We start from the raw sequence: 19,069 nt of genomic DNA on the forward strand, positions 1-19,069 counted from the left end.
ATAATAATTTCAATATAACATGACGCTTATCACGTCCTATGATAAACCAATTTTTGTGACAGCACAAGCAGCAATTACACAGTTACTGATATACTACTGCAAGAGTGCCACCACCACCACATTAATAATAACAATAGCACCCAATAAGATTGTTAATAATAATAATAATGTTTTCTATAAAATTGATTCTATTGAAAATAATAACATGTTTTCATTCCTGTTGCTAATTGAATGTCTACCATGCCCAATTAAGTATTTGCACAAGGTTTGTTCATTTCAAGTTGTAAAATGTAGCCTAAAATTGTTTACTTCCCCCTGCCAGTCAAATAGCCAAGCTTCTCATCACATCAATTGTGGCTGAGGTTCCTGCTCAACTAGAATCTCTATGTCCCACCCACCTCACTTCTGATTGGAGGGTGGCGTCCCCACGCCTGCCTTATAGCACAGCTCACCAGTGTGTTCAGATAAACATGAGGATGCCATCAGCATAGGAGCACATGAGAAATTTCTGTCACTCCACTTTTCGATACTTCGAGTGTTTACCTCCAAGTGAAGGCCAAACCTGTATGGCCCCAACTATTACCATGTCAGCTTTATCCATTGGCTTGAAAACTGAAGACATTCATTCGCGTTCGGTTGTCGTTGGAAAAGGCGAGATGCAGACCAATTTGATCGTGATGGCCGAGGAGACAGCGATCAAGCCCAAAGTTGCGATTCTTCCCTTCAGCGTCGAGGCTCTGATGGCTGATAGGAAACCGAACAGAGACTTGACATCTCCAGAAAGATCATCCATGGCGGGGACGTCCCAGGCGCTAGGCTCACGGATGGGCTCGCTTTCGAGTCTGGATAACTCGGTCCCCTCCTTGGCCATCGGGTTGCCGTTCTCGGTAGGCGACATTATGAACATGCAAGAGGACGCATTGGTTAAACCCGAGAGTCCAGAAAGTCAAGACCGAAATTCTTGGATACAGAGCCCTCGCTTTTCCCCTACTCCACGTAAGTTTTTCTTTATTTCTATTTATCCTTCCATAATGCGTGAGTAAATTGGGTGAAAAGTTTTGTATGATTTAAACCAACTTATTGATTGTGGGAATTTTAGTTTGCCATATATATTTGCAGTTTAAGCACCAAGTAGGTTATTTTATCACATAGTATTTTCTAACGTCTCCGTTTTTACGAATTCATAGGCCTTGCCTATATTAAAATGATACTGCAGTTCCATGAAGTGTTTTGGATATAAACTATTTAAAAGTTTAAAAGGTTTATTATGAATTCTACACATCAAAACAACTTTAACTCATCCATGTCTGTCACTCTGAAAGTATGATTTTTGACGATGTTTTCTATCGTGGTTATTGCAGGAAGACTAAGTCCCCCCGCCTGTCCACTGAGAAAGCACAAGACCAACAGAAAGCCCCGCACCCCTTTCACCACGTCCCAGCTCCTGGCTCTGGAGAGGAAGTTTCGCCAGAAGCAGTACCTCTCCATCGCCGAGCGCGCAGAGTTCTCCAGCTCGCTCAACCTGACTGAGACCCAGGTGAAAATATGGTTTCAGAACAGACGAGCCAAAGCCAAGAGGCTCCAGGAGGCAGAACTGGAAAAACTAAAAATGGCAGCCAAGCCAATGCTGCCTCCGGCGTTCGGAATTTCCTTTCCGCTCGGTGCGCATGTCCCCTCGTCGTATGGAGGGTCGCACCACTTCCAGAGGCACTCCCTGCCGATGTCTCCCATGGGACTGTACGCTGCTCATGTCGGATACAGCATGTATCACCTCGCCTGACGTGAAGGAAGGACATATTCTGTGCCATGTTGACTATGAAGTGCTTCAACATAGACCCACATCGCCAAAAGACTACCTGGTGTTGAATATCACGACAGGATAATCATAAGTAAGGACTGCCTTGTAAAAGTGCTGTCTTCCTCGGTATGTCAAGTATAGTCATCTACTTTGCCATTAGTTTGATGCCATGGTTGATTATTGGGTCACTAAAGCTTAGCTAAGCTCTACCCGAGTCCACTAAAAACTTAAACCATGCGAAAGTTTTACTCATTGGGTTTTGCACCAACACATAAGACCCCGAAGGTAGGTTGGGCTCTCATCACTTATGTGAACTGCTGTCACTGCAGACTAAGGATAACTAAGATGGTATATTTTTCACTTGCATTCGTGTCAATGCGTAAAATAGTGGGTTACATAATCCAATGTCAATTAATGCTCTTTGTTAAATTCGGAGAAACACAGCATTTAAAAAAAAATATTATAACAACACTGTCTGTTGTTTGAATGATTCCCTTCGGAAGGGATTTGTGTACTGTAAACTACTGTATATTTGAAAAATACCCTCATTTATATTGAATATATTTGTGACATAAATTAACAATAAATGGTTTATTCTTTTTCATTAAGCAGTTGCTCATGTTGATTGGCAGTACACACGACTAGATTCAGTGCTTGGCTTGGGATGAGAGGTGCAGGAGCTGTCTTTTTTTCAAATCGGTTCACCGTAATCCCCAAATTACATTATGCTACAGAGACCTCTGATTGTTCACCGTTAAGGGTTCATACACATTTTTGACAGATGGAATTTCTTGACTTTTCCATGACTTCTCATGACTTTGAACCACATTTCCATTGGTGGCGTCTCTATGTAGCCAGTCTAGATGAGCCTGTATATAGACCTAATTTAAATTCGAACGTGCCAGCAGTTATTGAGTAGTGCCTATTTATTACATATTAGCTAAATGCAGTGATGACTTCACTGCTTTTAAAATATGAATTTGCTGTTGACATTATGTTTTGTTACACTTTGTTCATTTTAGGCCAAGTTTAGTATCCATAATGATGTGGTGTCAGCGTCAGAAAATATCGAGTTCAATGTTCAATGAGTGTAGACAGTGGTTGGCTACTTAAATAATATTTCTAATGGGAAAATGACTAATATGCTGGGAAAATGTGGGAATAGTAGTCTGTTTCAGACCAATTTACTCTAAAATGTATTTCATTTTTCTATACATTAATTTAATCAACAAAACGTAGCCCTATATGTTTCTTCAAAAATGGTGACACTTCATTTGAACGCTATTGTTTAATATACATACAAACAATTTAAGCAGGACTTTAGCCTATTATTTCCGGTTGGACTATCATTGTGGAAAAGTAGCCTAATTAAAAAATAAGCCTTTTGAACTTTTAAAAGGCAGAAACCTTGGAAATAAACGCACACAGAGGCGTCGACAAGAATCCGCAAATTGCATGCATGCTTTGTCTGTGTGACCATAAGGGCAGCCAGTTTAAAATATCTTTCACCCACGTTTTTTTGTTGTTGTCTGTGTGACCACAGGGGTAGCCAGTTTAAAAAATATATTTCACCCACATTTTTGTAGGCCTAATTGTGAAAGAGCAGCCGTTTCTTGAACATTGCAGTCAGTGTAAGTGTAACAGCTATGAATTAGACCTGTCAAATGTCATTTCGCTGAGCAAAACGCGGAATATATTTCTACAGCTGTTGCCCATTGCTTTCAAATAACTCACCCAGATTTTGTTGGCGCCAGGAGAGCTCAGTGAGGACCAACATCTACAACCATCAGTTGTACAGACGTCAAAACACTCCGGCAAATTAGAGATTGAGTCTATAAGGGCTCAATTGCCTGTAGGCCTAAACGATTCGATGGAATGTCATTACCGACTATAATTGGACAGGTGACACCTACATTGTGGAGAAGCCACTTCTACGGTGTTAGCTTGCAGACGCGTGTCATTCGACACATAAATACAGGCTACTTGACATTCTTCAGTTGGGCACAGAGAGAAAATATTTTTGAAACCTAATGAAGTCCATGTCAATTGTTGCAATGATGAAGACTTGTAGCAAAATAGGAAAACAGTATGGGCAAATTACTACCCGCTCCCAAATTGAGGTTGCTTTTAACCGGCCATGCCATCCAGGAAGGGGTTAAATTAGAGTAAAATAATTGCTATAATGAGCAAAGGCAATCTTCCGCAGACGAACGCTGGCTCCAGCGAGGCTATAGCTGCAGGCAAGGCAGAACTTTTATCATTCCTAAAATGTCAATGAGGGACTGGCAACGTGCAACAGTTTTCTTCCCTCGCATTTCCTTTCCTTTTCAGCGTTCACGCGAATGTATTGGGCGCGTTTGAGTGGTAAGGCTGAAGCAAACCGACTGTAGACGAATGAGTGAGGTCGTGGTGGTGCATCTGCAACAGCCTAAAGTCGGACACTAATGTGGTTTTCCAACAGCAAGGTTTAGATCAACATGGCAGTGTTGCTTTTTGTTTATGCAAGTGTGTCTTTACAATGTTGAAATAAACATGTCTACAACCACCATATCACACCCTCACAAACTGAAATCATGTGTGTAGATTGCGCAATTAATTAGTGAGAGAGCGCTTCAAATATCACATTAATTTGTATATCCACTGAATACACGAATCATGGCAAAGTTGATTCCCAGTTCAGTCATCTCTTTGGTTACGTTTGTATGGGTCAAACAAAAACATTATAATAATTGGTTAGAGTTTCCCACAATCCAGGCAATGGCTGCAGGATGAAGTTGGCAAATAGCAACTGCAGTCAAAACTTCATGACATTTGATCCCATGATTTTAGTCGACAAGGTGCAAGTCGGACAATTTGTATCCCTTTAATGCAACACACTTTGAAAAGGTCACCAACTTGACAAAAGGGAATTGCTTAAACGCGCCCAATGTAAACAAGTCACGTTTCTGTTGGCAAAAAAATATATATTTCGCCGGATAAACAACAATAGATTAATAGGCTACAGCTTTTATGTTATGGTGAAGTTGAATTGCACCGCGGTTCGCTGGAAGATAATAGGTTATATGCCTGCACAGCACTGCCCTACCATAGGCAGTACAAATATAGTTTTCTGCGATGTGCAGGCTTGTAACGTGCGTTGTGGCGAGTCCCTCGACGCTCAATTTCACCCAGTAGGCATCAATTAATAAGTAAGTAATGACAATACGTTGAGAAATCATACGGATGAACGCTCTGTCTGAATGGGAAAAAACTTCACACAAAAGAGCCAAAGGGGATCTGTCGGTTCTTTCAAGAAGATTGTCTTTCTTTCGTTTCCCCCTCTATCTTGCCCGAAGCCAAAAAGCAAACCAAGCTCACTTGTTTATATCTTCCAAAGGATCACAACGGGTAGGCCTACAGCGAGGAGAGAAACACCATTTCGTTTCTTGCCCCTCATAGGCGTCAGACCCCACTGGCAAGGGAGAAGGATGGCAATTATTTTAGTGCCTGTCTGGGATTGTGGTAAAATAAACTCAATAAACTCATTGCATATGAAGTTATACAACACAGTTATACAATAGTGTCGAGGCAGAAACAGGCAGCTTCCTCTGTTGACCTGAATTTATTTAAAACGGATCATATTTAGACTATTGTCTTTATAGATTAGGCTATTGTTGATTATGCTTATTTCCTTTTCAAATATTAAGCGGATCGCTACACCATGGTGGGTAATCAGAATATTATATTTAAAAATTTTCTCTCACGATGCCACGTTTTTTTGCTGTCTAATGTGTTTCAGAATTGACGCTGTTTGATAGGCTATGGACATTGTGGTCCAGGTAATTTCAATAACGCATATAGGCAAATGCATATAGGCATTAGGTAAATGAACACCCTCATTTAAAACAAAAGTTGAACCATTTGATTACAAGCATTAGGCCTATAATGAGATATTTCCAATCCTTTATCAAAATATGAGCAAGGAATATTATACTCTCAGGCTCATTCAAGCGGCTGCCTATACTTTACTTGAGTGGCAGCGCAAGCAGTCCTATTATCCTCATACAGGCAATGTGTAACGTTTGTCTGGCGGCAGTTAGCCTATAGCTATAGCGGTTGAGAGCGTTGTACCAGTAACCAGAAAGGTAGCTTGTTCAAATCCCCGAGCCGATAGATGAAAAATCTGTCGATGTGCCCTTGAGCAAGGCACTTAGCCCTAATTGCCCCTGTGAGTCTCTCTGGATAAGAGCGTCTGCTAAATGACTGAAATGTAGCTTTAATGTAAAAATGTTTGTGTCTGGAAAAATATATTTGAGAAAATGATTGTTCAATTTACAAACAGTTTACCTATTGGCTCAAAGTTGAGCATTCAAGTTGTCTAGCACAATACAAAAACACTGTTGCATGACCATGGGTTATGACATGGTCCATCCATCCAAATGGATTATTGCGATATGCGCATTGTATCAATAAATCATCACGAATAGCCACCAAAACTACAATTTACCTAATTCAAACCTATAACGCAAGCAAAATCGCTCACATAAATGGTGCTCTCACATAAAGGCCTATGTCCACCACACATTAAAATGGCCCTTATTGTAGGCTATAATAATACAGTTATTATTACTAGGCCTATTCATATTATCATCAATCTTACTGTCGTTATTTTTGTCATGTATAGTTAGTTATTAGATATACAGTATATAGGCTATAGGAAATTCCCGTTAATGGACAAACTGACGCTCGTTTGAATTAGTTTATAACTGGGTTACATAACATTTTACAAGTTGCATTAATGCCATGCCTATATTTTTCTTACGCTTGTAGCCTGCAATACAATATAAGTCACTGAACCAGAATTTGTACAGTTTGATTGAATCAGTATTTGATGTAGTTTATGCAGTCACGCATAATCTGAGTCCACATATTGTAGAGGTTAATAACCTATACACGTTTCAAGGTCACATGCAGGATACAGCAGGTGTAAACCAGTACAGTGAAAAGCTTAACGTCTGAGCTCTTTCCCAACAATGCACAATAAAGGTAGTAATATGGATACGAAAAACACGTGAAATGAGTGAACATTTCAAAAATGAACACGATAATGCAGTTACAGTGCCTTCAGAAAGTATTTATACCCCTTGACTTTTTTTCACATTTTGTTGTGTTTTAGAGCCTGAATGTAAGAATTTAACATGTATTAACTATTTTTTTCTCTATCGCCCATCTACATACAATGCCCCATAATGACAAAGTGAAAACATGTTTTCAGAAATCTTAGTAAATTTATTGAAAATGAAGTACAGAAATATCTAATTAACATAAGTATTCCCAACCCTAAATTAATACTTTGCAGACTCAACTTTGGCAGCGATTACAGCTGTGACTCTTTCTGGGTAAGTCTCTAAGAGCTTTCCACACCTGGATTGTGCAACATTTGCTCAGTATTATTTTCATAATTCTTCGAGCTCTGTCAAATTGGTTGCTGATCATTGCTAGACAACCATTTTCAGGTCTTGACATAGATTTTCAAGTAGATTTAAGTCTAAACTGTAACTTGGCCACTCAGGAACATTCACTGTCTCTTGGCAAGCAACTCCAGCGTAGATTTGGCCTTGTGTTTTAGGTTATTGTCCTGCTGAAAGGTGAATTCATCTCCCAGTGTCTGGTGGAAAGCAGACTGAACCAGGTTTTCCTCTAGGATTTTGTCTGTGCTTAGCTCCAGTCTGTTTCTTTTTTATCCTGAAAAACTTCCCAGTCCTTAACGATTACAAGCATACCCATAACATGATGTAGCCACCACTATGCTTGAAAATATGTGGAGTAGTACTCAGTAATGTGTTTTATTGGATATGCCCCAAACATAAAACTTTGTATTCAGGACAAAAAGTTTAGTGTCTTGTTGCAAACACAATGTATGTTTTGGAATATTTATATTCTGTATAGGCTTTCTTCTTTTCACTCTGTCAATTAGGTTAGTATTGTGGAGTAACTACAATGTTGTTGACCCATTCTCAGTTCTATCACAGCCATTAAACTCTGTAACTGTTTTAAAGTCACCATTGGCCTCATGAGGAAATTCTTGGGCGGTTTCCTTCCTCTGTGGCAACTGAGTTAAGAAGGATGCCTGTATGTTTGCAGTGACCGGGTGTATTGATACACCATCCAAATTCTAATAAATTACTTCACCATGCTCAAAGGGATACTCATTGTCTGTTTTTTTGTAAAAAATTGTTTTACTAAATCTACCAATAGGTGCCCTTCTTTGTGAGGCATTGGAAAACCTTACTCCCTGGTCTTTGAGGTTGAATCTGTGTTTGAAATTCATTGCTCGACTGAGGGACCTTAGAGATAATTAATTGTATGTGTGGCATACAGAGATGATGTAGTCGTTCCAAAATCATGTTAAATACTATCATGCAACTTATTATGTAACTTGTTAAGCATTTTTCTCCCCCTGAACTTATTTAGGCTTGCCATAACAAAGGAGTCAAATACTTATTGACTCAAGACATTTCAGATTTTCATTTGAATTTAATTTGTTAAAATTTAAAAAAACATAATTACACTTTGACATTATGGGGTATTGTGTGTAGGCCAGTGACAGCAAATCTCAATGTAATACATTTAAAATGGAGGCTGTAACAACAAAATGGGGTGTGAATACTTTCTGAAGGCACTGTGAATACTTTCTGAAGGCACAGGTCTTATATAAAGGGCAGTGCAGTGCAGTGCCATTATTACAATGTGCAGGTTTAGGCTAGTGGAGGGATTGATGAAAGAAGGTACATTTAGACAGGGGTAAAAGTAGCTAGTAGTAGGGTTAATACTAACGGTAATCGTAATAAACAATATAGCAGCATCAAATTCTAATATTATGCCATTTTTCCATGCATAGGATTTTCAAGTAGTCTAAACTTTTATAAATTGTGTTTACACCTCCTGTTAAGTTGAGTTTATTTGAAAATATTTGAAATTGCCTTGTAACTGTAGTAAAATGTAGGCCTACTTGTAGCCTATAATTACTATGTTAATAGGCTACTGGTAATTCCTACTACTACAATCCAATGCATTTAATTTTCATTATTGAGAACAATAAATCAACTGATAACAAATGTTGTAGCATGCAGGGAGAATGTCAACAGTTAAAGCAGTAGCAATAATGATATATGTGTAAGTTTCTGCTTTTCTTTTCTTAGTCAACCTTGTGTTCTTTTTCTTGTGTTCTGGAACGTAGCCCTGTTTCTTTGTGTTCTTGAATGTAGCCCTGTTTCTTTGTGTTCTGGAACGTAGCCCTGTTTCTTTGTGTTCTTGAACGTAGCCCTGTTTCTTTGTGTTCTTGAACGTAGCCCTGTTTCTTTGTGTTCTTGAACGTAGCCCTGTTTCTTTGTGTTCTGGAACGTAGCCCTGTTTCTTTGTGTTCTGGAACGTAGCCCAGTCTTTCATTTTTGTTCAATGATTTCACCTGTGTTCGTTTCTCACCTGGTCTCATCAGCTCCCTATTTAGATCAGTTCTTTCTGTTTGTATGGTTGCGAGGTATTGTTTGTTTTTGACTGCCTACCTGTGTTTGACCATTGTCTGCGACCACGATTCTTGCCTTCTGCGAAGGCTTATACATCTGCCGCGCTCTGCGCGTGAATCTACACCTTTATCTCCTTGAATATTCATTACAATATGCAAGGACATGAAATGTCCCTCCATGGAACACACAACCCAACACAGATGGAAATATGATGTCTGTTGAGCAGAATGCAGGCGTTTCGTTGAGATTGAATACACCTTTAAGACACTTCCTGAATGCCAGTCAAAATACTATTGCCATCATGTAATGGAATGTGAAAATGAAATTTACTCTCCCCCAAAAATTCAAAAGAAGTGGCCATTATTTAACAACTGTGTTATACAGTTAGACCACATAGCAAAATGTCCCCCTAGCTACCAAAATGTATTGGAATGGACCTTCAGTCAAGGTCACCTCTAGTTATCCATTTCCAAACATTCTGTCTGAATCAGACAAAAGTATTTCCAGATGAAATGGAAAAAATAACACAGGTCAGAAGAGGCTAATTCGCGATTGATGGTGTTTTCTGAAGCAGCATAACCAGCATTAGATTACTTGATCAGGCAGGGTTTCCCAAACTCGGTCCTGGGACCCACCCTGTTGTGCATATTTTTGCTTTTGCCCTAGCACTACACAGCTGATTCAAATAATCAAAGCTTGATGATGAGTTGGTCATTTGAATCAACTGTGTAGTGTTAGGGCAAAAAAGCAAATCGTGCACCCAGGGTTGGCCCCCGGGACCACGTTTGAGAAACCCTGGATTAGGAGTAGAGCACACTTTTCTGTTTCCTTGGGTGATAAACTTCTGGCATCCACCAGGGGTCAGGAGTATATTCTGTGTAATGACTGGGTATGAATGGGAAAGGGAAAATGCTGACAGGGAAATGAAAACAGTTGTTCTATGATCTTGTACTAAACCAAATTATGAAAGTCAAATAAACCAAATGATTATGCTCTACAAAACACGGAAATGTCCTTCAAGTAATTCTAAAGCATCTGTCTAAGAAGTACTAACAGAATGTTCCCTGAATGCCATAAGCATTCATAAAGCATTATACACTGGTGGTAATATGCACTGTGAAACATGCTGTAAATATTCATAATAGTTCAGGGCTCCTTAAACTATATGAATGTATAAATAGCTATAATGCATTTATAAGGCAGTACAAAATGTCTCATCGAAACTGTTATCCTAATGTTCTCTAAATTCTCAGAAAATGTGACAAATATATTTTCGAACATGGCTGAACAGCTCAGGCCCAGTGAACAGTTTTCTGTTTAAGTCTACTTTCAAGAATCTTCAAAGTTCTTCATCAGCAAGTGCAACCCTGACCAACCCTGACTAACTCTGATCCCGTGCACATAACCCAACTGACTATTTCCCAAGTGTCAGCTCTCGCCATCCTGGATATTCTTCTGTGCAGATCAAATGCACTTCTGAAACTACTGACCGGAAATCCACTATGGCTGGATAGATTGAATACTGGCCTCAGAGAATGGTCTTTGTCTGGAATTTGAACTTTTTCAGAAATATGTTCTCTCAGGCTGTTTATGCCATATCTGTGGGTGTCAACCCTGTTATTTCCAACACACTTCATTCGCCGCTTCCTGTTGTGCCCATGTGTGCTTTGAAATGTAAACAAAGTTAACTCTCTAATGATTGACATCAGTTAGCATAGTTGTTGGAAACAAACTGTTGCTTTATAATGTCATATCATGATAATCACATTGAATACAATTAAGTAAGTTAACATTAGAAAACAAACAAAAAATGCATTAAAAGTGTGCAAACTACATTATACTAATGATAAGAGGAACAAAGCCTTTATTGGACATTGAATGTAATTTGGAGTTTTGCTCCACTCGAAGAGGGTGGAGTACAACGAAACACAAATCTCTGTTTGTGGCCAAATTTGTCAGAGGGGTATAATTACGATTTCTGGCCAGTCATTTAGAACATTTTAAGGGAAATATTTTCTTATGTGAACTAATGAGGCGGTATTTGTTTTTTAAGACACAATAACATTGTTAATGTGATGGAAAATTGCCTGAAACCCTCATAAATGAAAGCATTAAAAGATACACAAACACTACTTCGGCAAACCTTAAGTGTAAACAAACACGTTTCTGATCTTTCTTTTTACAGACCAATTTAATTCAGCAAACCAGAGAATGATCTCTGCCACACTTTGGCTAAATTACCGAGTTGTACAATGAGGCGCTTTGCTTTTTTTTTTTTGTGCAATGTCACAGAACATAGAATTACAAAATGATCTGCCCCCCTGATAGGTGTGAGTGTTTGTTTGCGCTTTGGCTTAATGACACAAAATAGAAGTTGGATAAGGCAAATATGTTACCCTGTAATGATTTATCAATCAGCATTGCAATTATGCTATATTCATGTGAGGACAATGGACCTCCAAACAAGCCACAGGTGGATGGTTAAAGATAAAATATATTTTTAATAAGGTTGCATGTTTTGCTAATGAAACTTCATTTCATTCTATTACAATGAAACAAGACGCTCAACGTTTGTGTTGTCTATCGTGTGGAAAATAAAGGAGAAAATATTACAAACCTAACATTTCTGGCCTGTATGTTTTTTTTTTTTTTACATTCGCAGTCGGCGTTCCAATTCATCTCAAAGGTGTTCAATGGGATAGAGGTCAGGGCTCTGTGCAGGCCGGTCAAGTTCTTCCACACTGACCTCGACAAACCATTTCTGTATGGACCTTGCTTTGTGCAAGGGGGCGTTGTCATGCTGAAACAAGAAAGTTGCCACAGACTGTTGCCTCAAAGTTGGAAGCACAGAATCGTCTAAAATGTCATTGTATGCTGTAGCGTTAAGATTTCCCTTCACTAAGGTGCCTAGCCTGAACCATGAAAAACAGCCCCATCCCATTATTCCTCCTCCACTAACCTTTACAGTTGGCACTATGCATTCGGGCAGGTAGCGTGTTCCTGGCATTCGCCAAACCCAGATTCATCTGTTGCACTGCCAGATGGTGAGGTGTGATTCATCACTCCAGACAACGCGTTTCCACTGCTCCAATGGTGGCAAGCTTTACACCATTCCAGCAGACGCTTGGCATTGCGCATGGTGATTTTAGGCTTGTGTGCAGCCGCTCGGCCATGGAAACCAAACTGACTTGTTGGAAAGGTGGCATCCTATGGTGGTACCATGTTGAAAGTCACTGAGCTCTTCAGTAAGGCTATTCTACTGCCAATGTTTGTCTATGGAGATTGCATGGCGGTTTGCACAATTTTATGCACCTGTAGCAACGGGTGTGACTGAAATAGCCAAATCCACTAATTTGAGGGGGTGTACACATACTTTTGTATATATAGTGTATGCTACTGTATCACACTAGATACTTCTACTACATTGTTTCTGGTATAGGGTTCCTTCCTTTAAAGCAATCTGGACAGTTGACCTAATTGGACTACAATATTCTGCATAGGCGAGGTGTACGAACTATGCTAACACAGTGCTTTCGGAAAGTATTCAGACCCCAAGACTTTTTCCACATTTTGTTATGTTACAGCCTTATTCTAAAATGGATTCAACGTTTTTTTTTCCCTCGTCGATCTACAAACAATACCACATAATGACAACAAAAACATTTTTGGGTTGAAATTTTGCACATTTATTAAAAATAAAACAGAAATATAGCATTTACATAAGTATTCAGACCCTTTACTCAGTACTTTGTTGAAGCACCTTTGGCAGCGATTACAGCCTCGAGTCTTCTTGGGTACAACGCTATAAGCTTGGCAAATCTGTATTTGGGGAGTTTCTCCCATTATTTTCTGCAGATCCTCTCAAGCTCTGTCAGGTTGGATGGGGAGCGTCGCTGCACAGCTATTTTCAGGTCTCTCCAGAGATGTTCGATCCAAGCTCTGGCTGGGCCAGTCAAGGACATTGTCCCGAAGCCACTCCTGTGTTGTCTTGGCTGAGTGCTTAGGGTCATTGTCGCCCCAGTCAGGTCCTAAGCACTCTGTAGTAGGTTTTCATCAAGGATCACTTTGTACTTTGCTCTGTTCATCTTTCCCTCGATCCTGACTAGTCTCCCAGTCCTTGCCGCTGAAAAACATCCCCACAGCATGAGGCTGCCATAACCATGTTTCCCCCTTAGGGGTGGTGCCAGGTTTCCTCCAGACGTGACGCTTGGCATTCTGGCCTAAAGAGTTCGATCTTGGTTTCATCAGACCAGAGAATCTTGTTTCTCATGGCCGGAGAGTCCTTTAGGTGCCTTTTGCCAAACTCTTCTCATGGGCTGATTAGTGGCTTCTGTCTGGCCACTCTAACATAAATGCCTAATTGGTGGAGTGCTGCAAGAGATGGTTGTCCTTCTGGAAGTTTCTCCCATCTACACAGAGGAACTCTGGAGCTCTGTCAGAGTAACCATCGGGTTCTTGGTCACCTCCCTGACCAAGGCCCTTCTCCCCCGATTGCTCAGTTTGGCTACACGGCCAGCTCTAGGAAGAGTCTTGGTGGTTCCAAACTTCTGCCATTTAAGAATGATGGAGGACACTGTGTTCTTGGGGACCTTCAATGCTGCATAAGTATTTTGGTACACTTCCCCAGATCTGTGCCTCGACAGAATCCTATCTCGGAGTTCTACGAACAATTCCTTCGACCTCATGGGTTGGTTTTTGCTCTGACGTGCACTATTAACTGTGGGACCTTATATAGACAGGTGTGTGCCTTTCAAAATCATGTCCAATCAATTGAATTTACCACAGGTGGACTCCAATCAAGTTGTAGAATCATCTCAAGGAGGATAAATGGAAACAGGATATACCTAAACTCAATTTCTTGTCTCATAGCAAAGGGTCTAAATAAAAGGGGAAAGGGGGATACCTAGTCAGTTGTACAACTGAATGCATTCAACTGAAATGTGTCTTTCGCATTTAACCCAACCCTTCTGAATCAGAGAGGTGCGGAGGGCTGCCTTAAATTGACATCCACGTCTTCGGCGCCCGGGGAACAGTGGGATAACTGCCTTGCTCAGGGGCAGAACGACAGATTTTTAGCATGTCAGCTCAGGGATTCGATCCATCAACCTTTCGGGAATACTTATGCAAATAAGGTATTTCTGTTTGAAATTTTTATACATTTGCTAAAAATTCTACACACGTTTTTGTTTTGTCATTATGGGTATTGTGTGTAGATTGATGAGATTATTATTTTTTAAATCCATTTCAGAATAAGGCAGTTACGTAACCAAATGTAGAAAAAGGGAAGGGGTCTGAATACTTTCCACTGTAGCTCCAACCATGCCTCAGCTCCACTGGGATGTCTACCTTAAAGGAGTTTCCACCATGTATCTATTAATCAATCACAGATCTACAAGGGCAAAGAGGGGAACAACAATCCACCAATCATATACAGTTGAAGTCGGAAGTTTACATACACCTTAGCCAAATACATTTACAAATACAACTCATTTTTTCACAATTCCTAACATTTAATCCCAGTAAAAATTCCCTGTCTTAGGTCAGTTAGGATCACCACTTTATTTTAAGAATGTGAAATGTCAGAATAATAGTAGAGAGAATGATTTATTTCAGTTTTAATTTCTTTCATTACATTCCCAGTGGGTCAGAAGTTTACATTCACTCTATTAGTATTTGGTAGCATTGCCTTTAAATTGTTTAACTTGGGTCAAACGTTTCCACAAGCTTCCCACAATAAGTTGGGAACTTTGGAAGTATGCTTGGGGTCACTGTCCATTTGGAAGACCCATTTGCTTCCAAGCTTTAACTCCCTGACTGATGTCTTGAGATGCTGCTTCAATATATCCACATAATTTTTCTTCCTTATGATGCCACCTATTTTGTGAAGTGCACCAGTCCCTCCTGCAGCAAAGCACCCCCACAACATGATGATGCCACCCCCGTGCTTCACTGTTGGGATGGTGTTCTTCGGCTTGCAAGCCTCCCCCTTTTTCCTCCAAACATAATGATTGTCATTATGGCCAAACAGTTCTATTTTTGTTTCATCAGACATGAGGACATTTCTCCAAAAAGTACGATCTTTGTCTCCATGTGCAGTTGCAAACCGTAGTCTGGCTTTTTTATGGCGGTTTTGGAGCACTGGCTTCTTCCTTGCTGAGCGGCCTTTCAGGTTATGCCAATATAGGACTCGTTTTACTGTGGATATAGATACTTTTGTACCTGTTTCCTCCAGCATCTTCACAAGGTCCTTTGCTGTGGTTCTGGGATTGATTTGCACTTTTCGCACCAAAGTACGTTCATCTCTAGGAGACAGAACGCGTCTCCTTCCTGAGCGGTATGATGACTGCGTGGTTCCATGGTGTTTATACTTGCGTACTATACTTTGTACAGATGAACGTGGTACGTTCAGGCATTTGGAAATTGCTCCCAAGGATGAACCAGACTTGTGGAGGTCTACAATTTTCTTTCTGAGGTCTTGGCTGATTTCTTTAGATTTTCCTATGATGTCAAGCAAAGAGCGTTTGAAGGTAGGTCTTGAAATACATCCACAGGTACACCTCCAACTGAATCAAATGGTGTCAATTAGCCTATCAGAAGCTTCTAAAGTCATGAAATAATTTTCTGGAATTTTCTAAGCTGTTTAAAGGCACATTCAACTAAGTGTATGTAAACTTCTGACCCACTGGAATTGTGATACAGTGAATTATAAGTGAAATAATCTGTCTGTAAACAATTGTCGGAAAAATTACTTGTGTCATGCACAAAGTAGATGTCCTAACCAACTTGCCAAAACTATAGTTTATTAAAACCTCTTTGGCCAAGGTGGGTCGCTACAACATCCGGTGAAATTGGAGAGCTCCAAATTCAAATGACAGAATTAGTAATAATAAACATTCATGAAAATACAAGTGTTATACATCGGTTAAAAGATTAACTTCTTGTTAATCCATCAGCTTTGTCAGATTTCAAAAAGGCTTTACGGCAAAAGCATAACATGCTATTTTCTGAGGACAGCGTCCCGCACACAAAAGCATACAAACATTTTCCAACCATGCAGATGAGTCACGAAAGTCAGAAATAGCAATAAAATAAATCACTTACCTTTGAAGATCTTCATCTGGTTGCAATCACAAGGGTCCCATCTACATAACAAATGGTCCTTTTGTTCGATAAAGTCCTTCTTTATATCCCTTTATATCAGTAATCCACTGGCTCGAAGGCGGTCAAAACATGCAGACGAATACATCCTAATAGTAAAGTTCGTCGAAACATGTCAAACGATGTTCATAACTAATCCTCAGGGTGTCAATTATCTAAATAATCGATAATATTTCAACTGGACAATAGCGTATTCAATAGAAAGGAAAAAGAACGAAGGGCGCGAAAACCAGTACTGCATGATTCCATAGACCCCTGACCAAAAGGTCTTTTTCTTCGTAGTTTTTCAGAAAACAAGCCTGAAACAATGTCTGAAGACTGTTGACATCTAGTGGAAGCCATAGGAACTGCAATCTGGGCCCTAACCCATTACATAGTCAATAGGCATTCAATGGTAAACCACTCACATCAAAAAGATCCCACTTCCTTGATGGATTTTCGTCGGGTTTTTGCCTGCCATATAAGTTCTGTTATACTCACAGACATTGTTGTAACAGTTTTAGAAACTTCATAGGGTTTGCTATCCAATGCTACCAAGTATATGCATATCCAGGCAGTTTACTTTGGGCATGTCAGTCATCCGAAATTCCGACCAAAAACCAGTATGCCAAAGAAGTTAACAAGAAATTTGTGGAGTGGTTGAAAAACTAGTTTTAATGACTCCAACCTAAGTGTATGTAAACTTCCGACTTCAACCGCAGATCATTGTTGCAGACCGATTTACACGAAAACTGACCAAAAACGATGACAAACAATAGCCTACGTCAGTGGAGAAAGAAATGAAAGAAAAGTTTGCCCTTGCATTTAAACAAACAGTAAATATTTTAGAAATACAACATTGGTGAAGTTACTTGATGGTCGCCTTGGACCCCCAAAGCCTCTCCAAACATAAACCACCTGAAAACAACTGAAATCAAAACGGCATTACAGTAGAGGCATAACTTTACAAAAACATTTGTGAACATCATTGTCAAATATAAAAACACTGATAACCAAACTCAACACACATACCTTCTCTGCATGGTCACGAAATGGTTATCCTCAAAGAAGTTCAATTGTGCAGCAAAGACACAGCATACACAACATAGGACGTTCAGAATAAAGCACTCACCTGCACAGGTCAGTTTAAAAAATAAAAATAATTCTACCTATCCCACCCTAACTAGGGTCCCTTGAGAAACATTTGGAAAATGTTGGTTCCCATCCTATCACATACAATAGATGAATACTCCCATAGTAAACGAGAGGCTGATGACGTACGAATGAGAAGAGTAAAAGGTGGCAAGAAAGCCATCTATCTTGCCACAACCTAGTCCAATTGCTCCATCCCAAGACCCAACTTTAACCGACCAATTTTCTTCCTCCAAGTCCCCACACACGGTCCATTTCTTTCCTTGAAGCACGTTTTATTAACCAGATAATGATCATTTTGCACCCCAAAAAAACAAGTTAGACAGGCCCACTGGACTAAAAATGACCAGCTCATCTGGGATTTGCCCGAAATGCCAGATGGCCATTTTACTTTGGTGTAGTACAAGTGACACTGTAATTAGGCAACTCTAGTAACAACATTGTATAATCAAATACTGTAGTACTTCAGCTTCCCAGCAGAGGGTAGGGCAGTATAATCAAAATATTTTGAATGGTGGAGAAAGCCATTACGGTTGTATAACTGGGTGTCTGCATTTGAAGTATGAATTTCTCTATTTGTGAATTATAATTGTATCTATAGTTCCTCATCTTCACTTTCAATAGTGCAGCTTGAGTCTTCCTCAATACTTATTCATGTGCAAGATTGATGTATTCTTAAGTATCAAATATGTCAAAAAAGTATCATACATTTGCCCAGTTTCCCTTTGGAACAAATGTAATATACAACTGGTAAAAGAAGATACAGTGGATTTTGGTTCACAACAGCTGACAAGCAATATCAGTTTACAAAATCACCTAGATTTCAAGGGGCTAGCAAGAAAGAGAATGAGCAAGAGGTTATGGTTTGCAGAGACGTCATGCCCATATTAGGCACAGGGGCACGTGCCCCCTCAGATTTGTCCTGTTTAAAAAAATAAAATACAAAACATACTACTAGCCATTAGATACCAAGAAGCCATTTCAGGTTATCAATCACGTTAGAGTAGCTAGCTTGTTTAACTATCTTAGCTGGCATGCCTGCTGGCAAGATTGGTAGAGTTTAGAAAAGCAAGCAGTAACTAAATGTACTGAATGAGACTCACATTCCTTTCAATCATTTATCGAGATTTTAGCAGAGAAGCATACTTAGTTTCTTTAAAAAAAATAACCACCAGTCAGAAAGATACAGACAGCTCAAGAGGTATGCTTAGATATGCAGAAATAATAATCTATTTTTGTTTTATTTTACATAGAATTAAGCATAATGATTATGGCTCTAGATTTCGGGAAAAAGCATTTGCAGGCTTTGGAAAAATGCGAAGTTCTCCAATTTAAGGACGGGGGCAGATACCCTCCAGACCACCCCCCAGAAATCATGATGTACTTTTTGCCCCCTCACATTGGGGTAAGTGACGCCCCTGATGGTTTGTATAAGATCTAGATTTCCAGTGTTGGGGAGCAGTAAACTACAACTAGT

The 19,069-nt window shown here is 39.7% G+C and overlaps 1 protein-coding gene across 1 annotated transcript; it reads left to right on the forward strand.

The window, feature by feature from the left end:
• The first annotated feature begins 460 nt into the window (after positions 1–460).
• On the forward strand, positions 461–2,407 carry msx1a (muscle segment homeobox 1a). The gene is made up of 2 exons (XM_029776217.1): positions 461–996; positions 1,362–2,407. Exons 1-2 carry the CDS (start codon positions 498–500, stop codon positions 1,778–1,780), a joined length of 918 nt encoding a protein of 305 aa, XP_029632077.1. The 5' UTR covers positions 461–497; the 3' UTR covers positions 1,781–2,407.
• The last annotated feature ends 16,662 nt before the right edge of the window (positions 2,408–19,069 follow it).

Source organism: Salmo trutta, chromosome 14 (genome assembly GCF_901001165.1).
Source record: "Salmo trutta chromosome 14, fSalTru1.1, whole genome shotgun sequence".
In the NCBI taxonomy this organism is placed as follows: Eukaryota; Metazoa; Chordata; class Actinopteri; order Salmoniformes; family Salmonidae; genus Salmo; species Salmo trutta.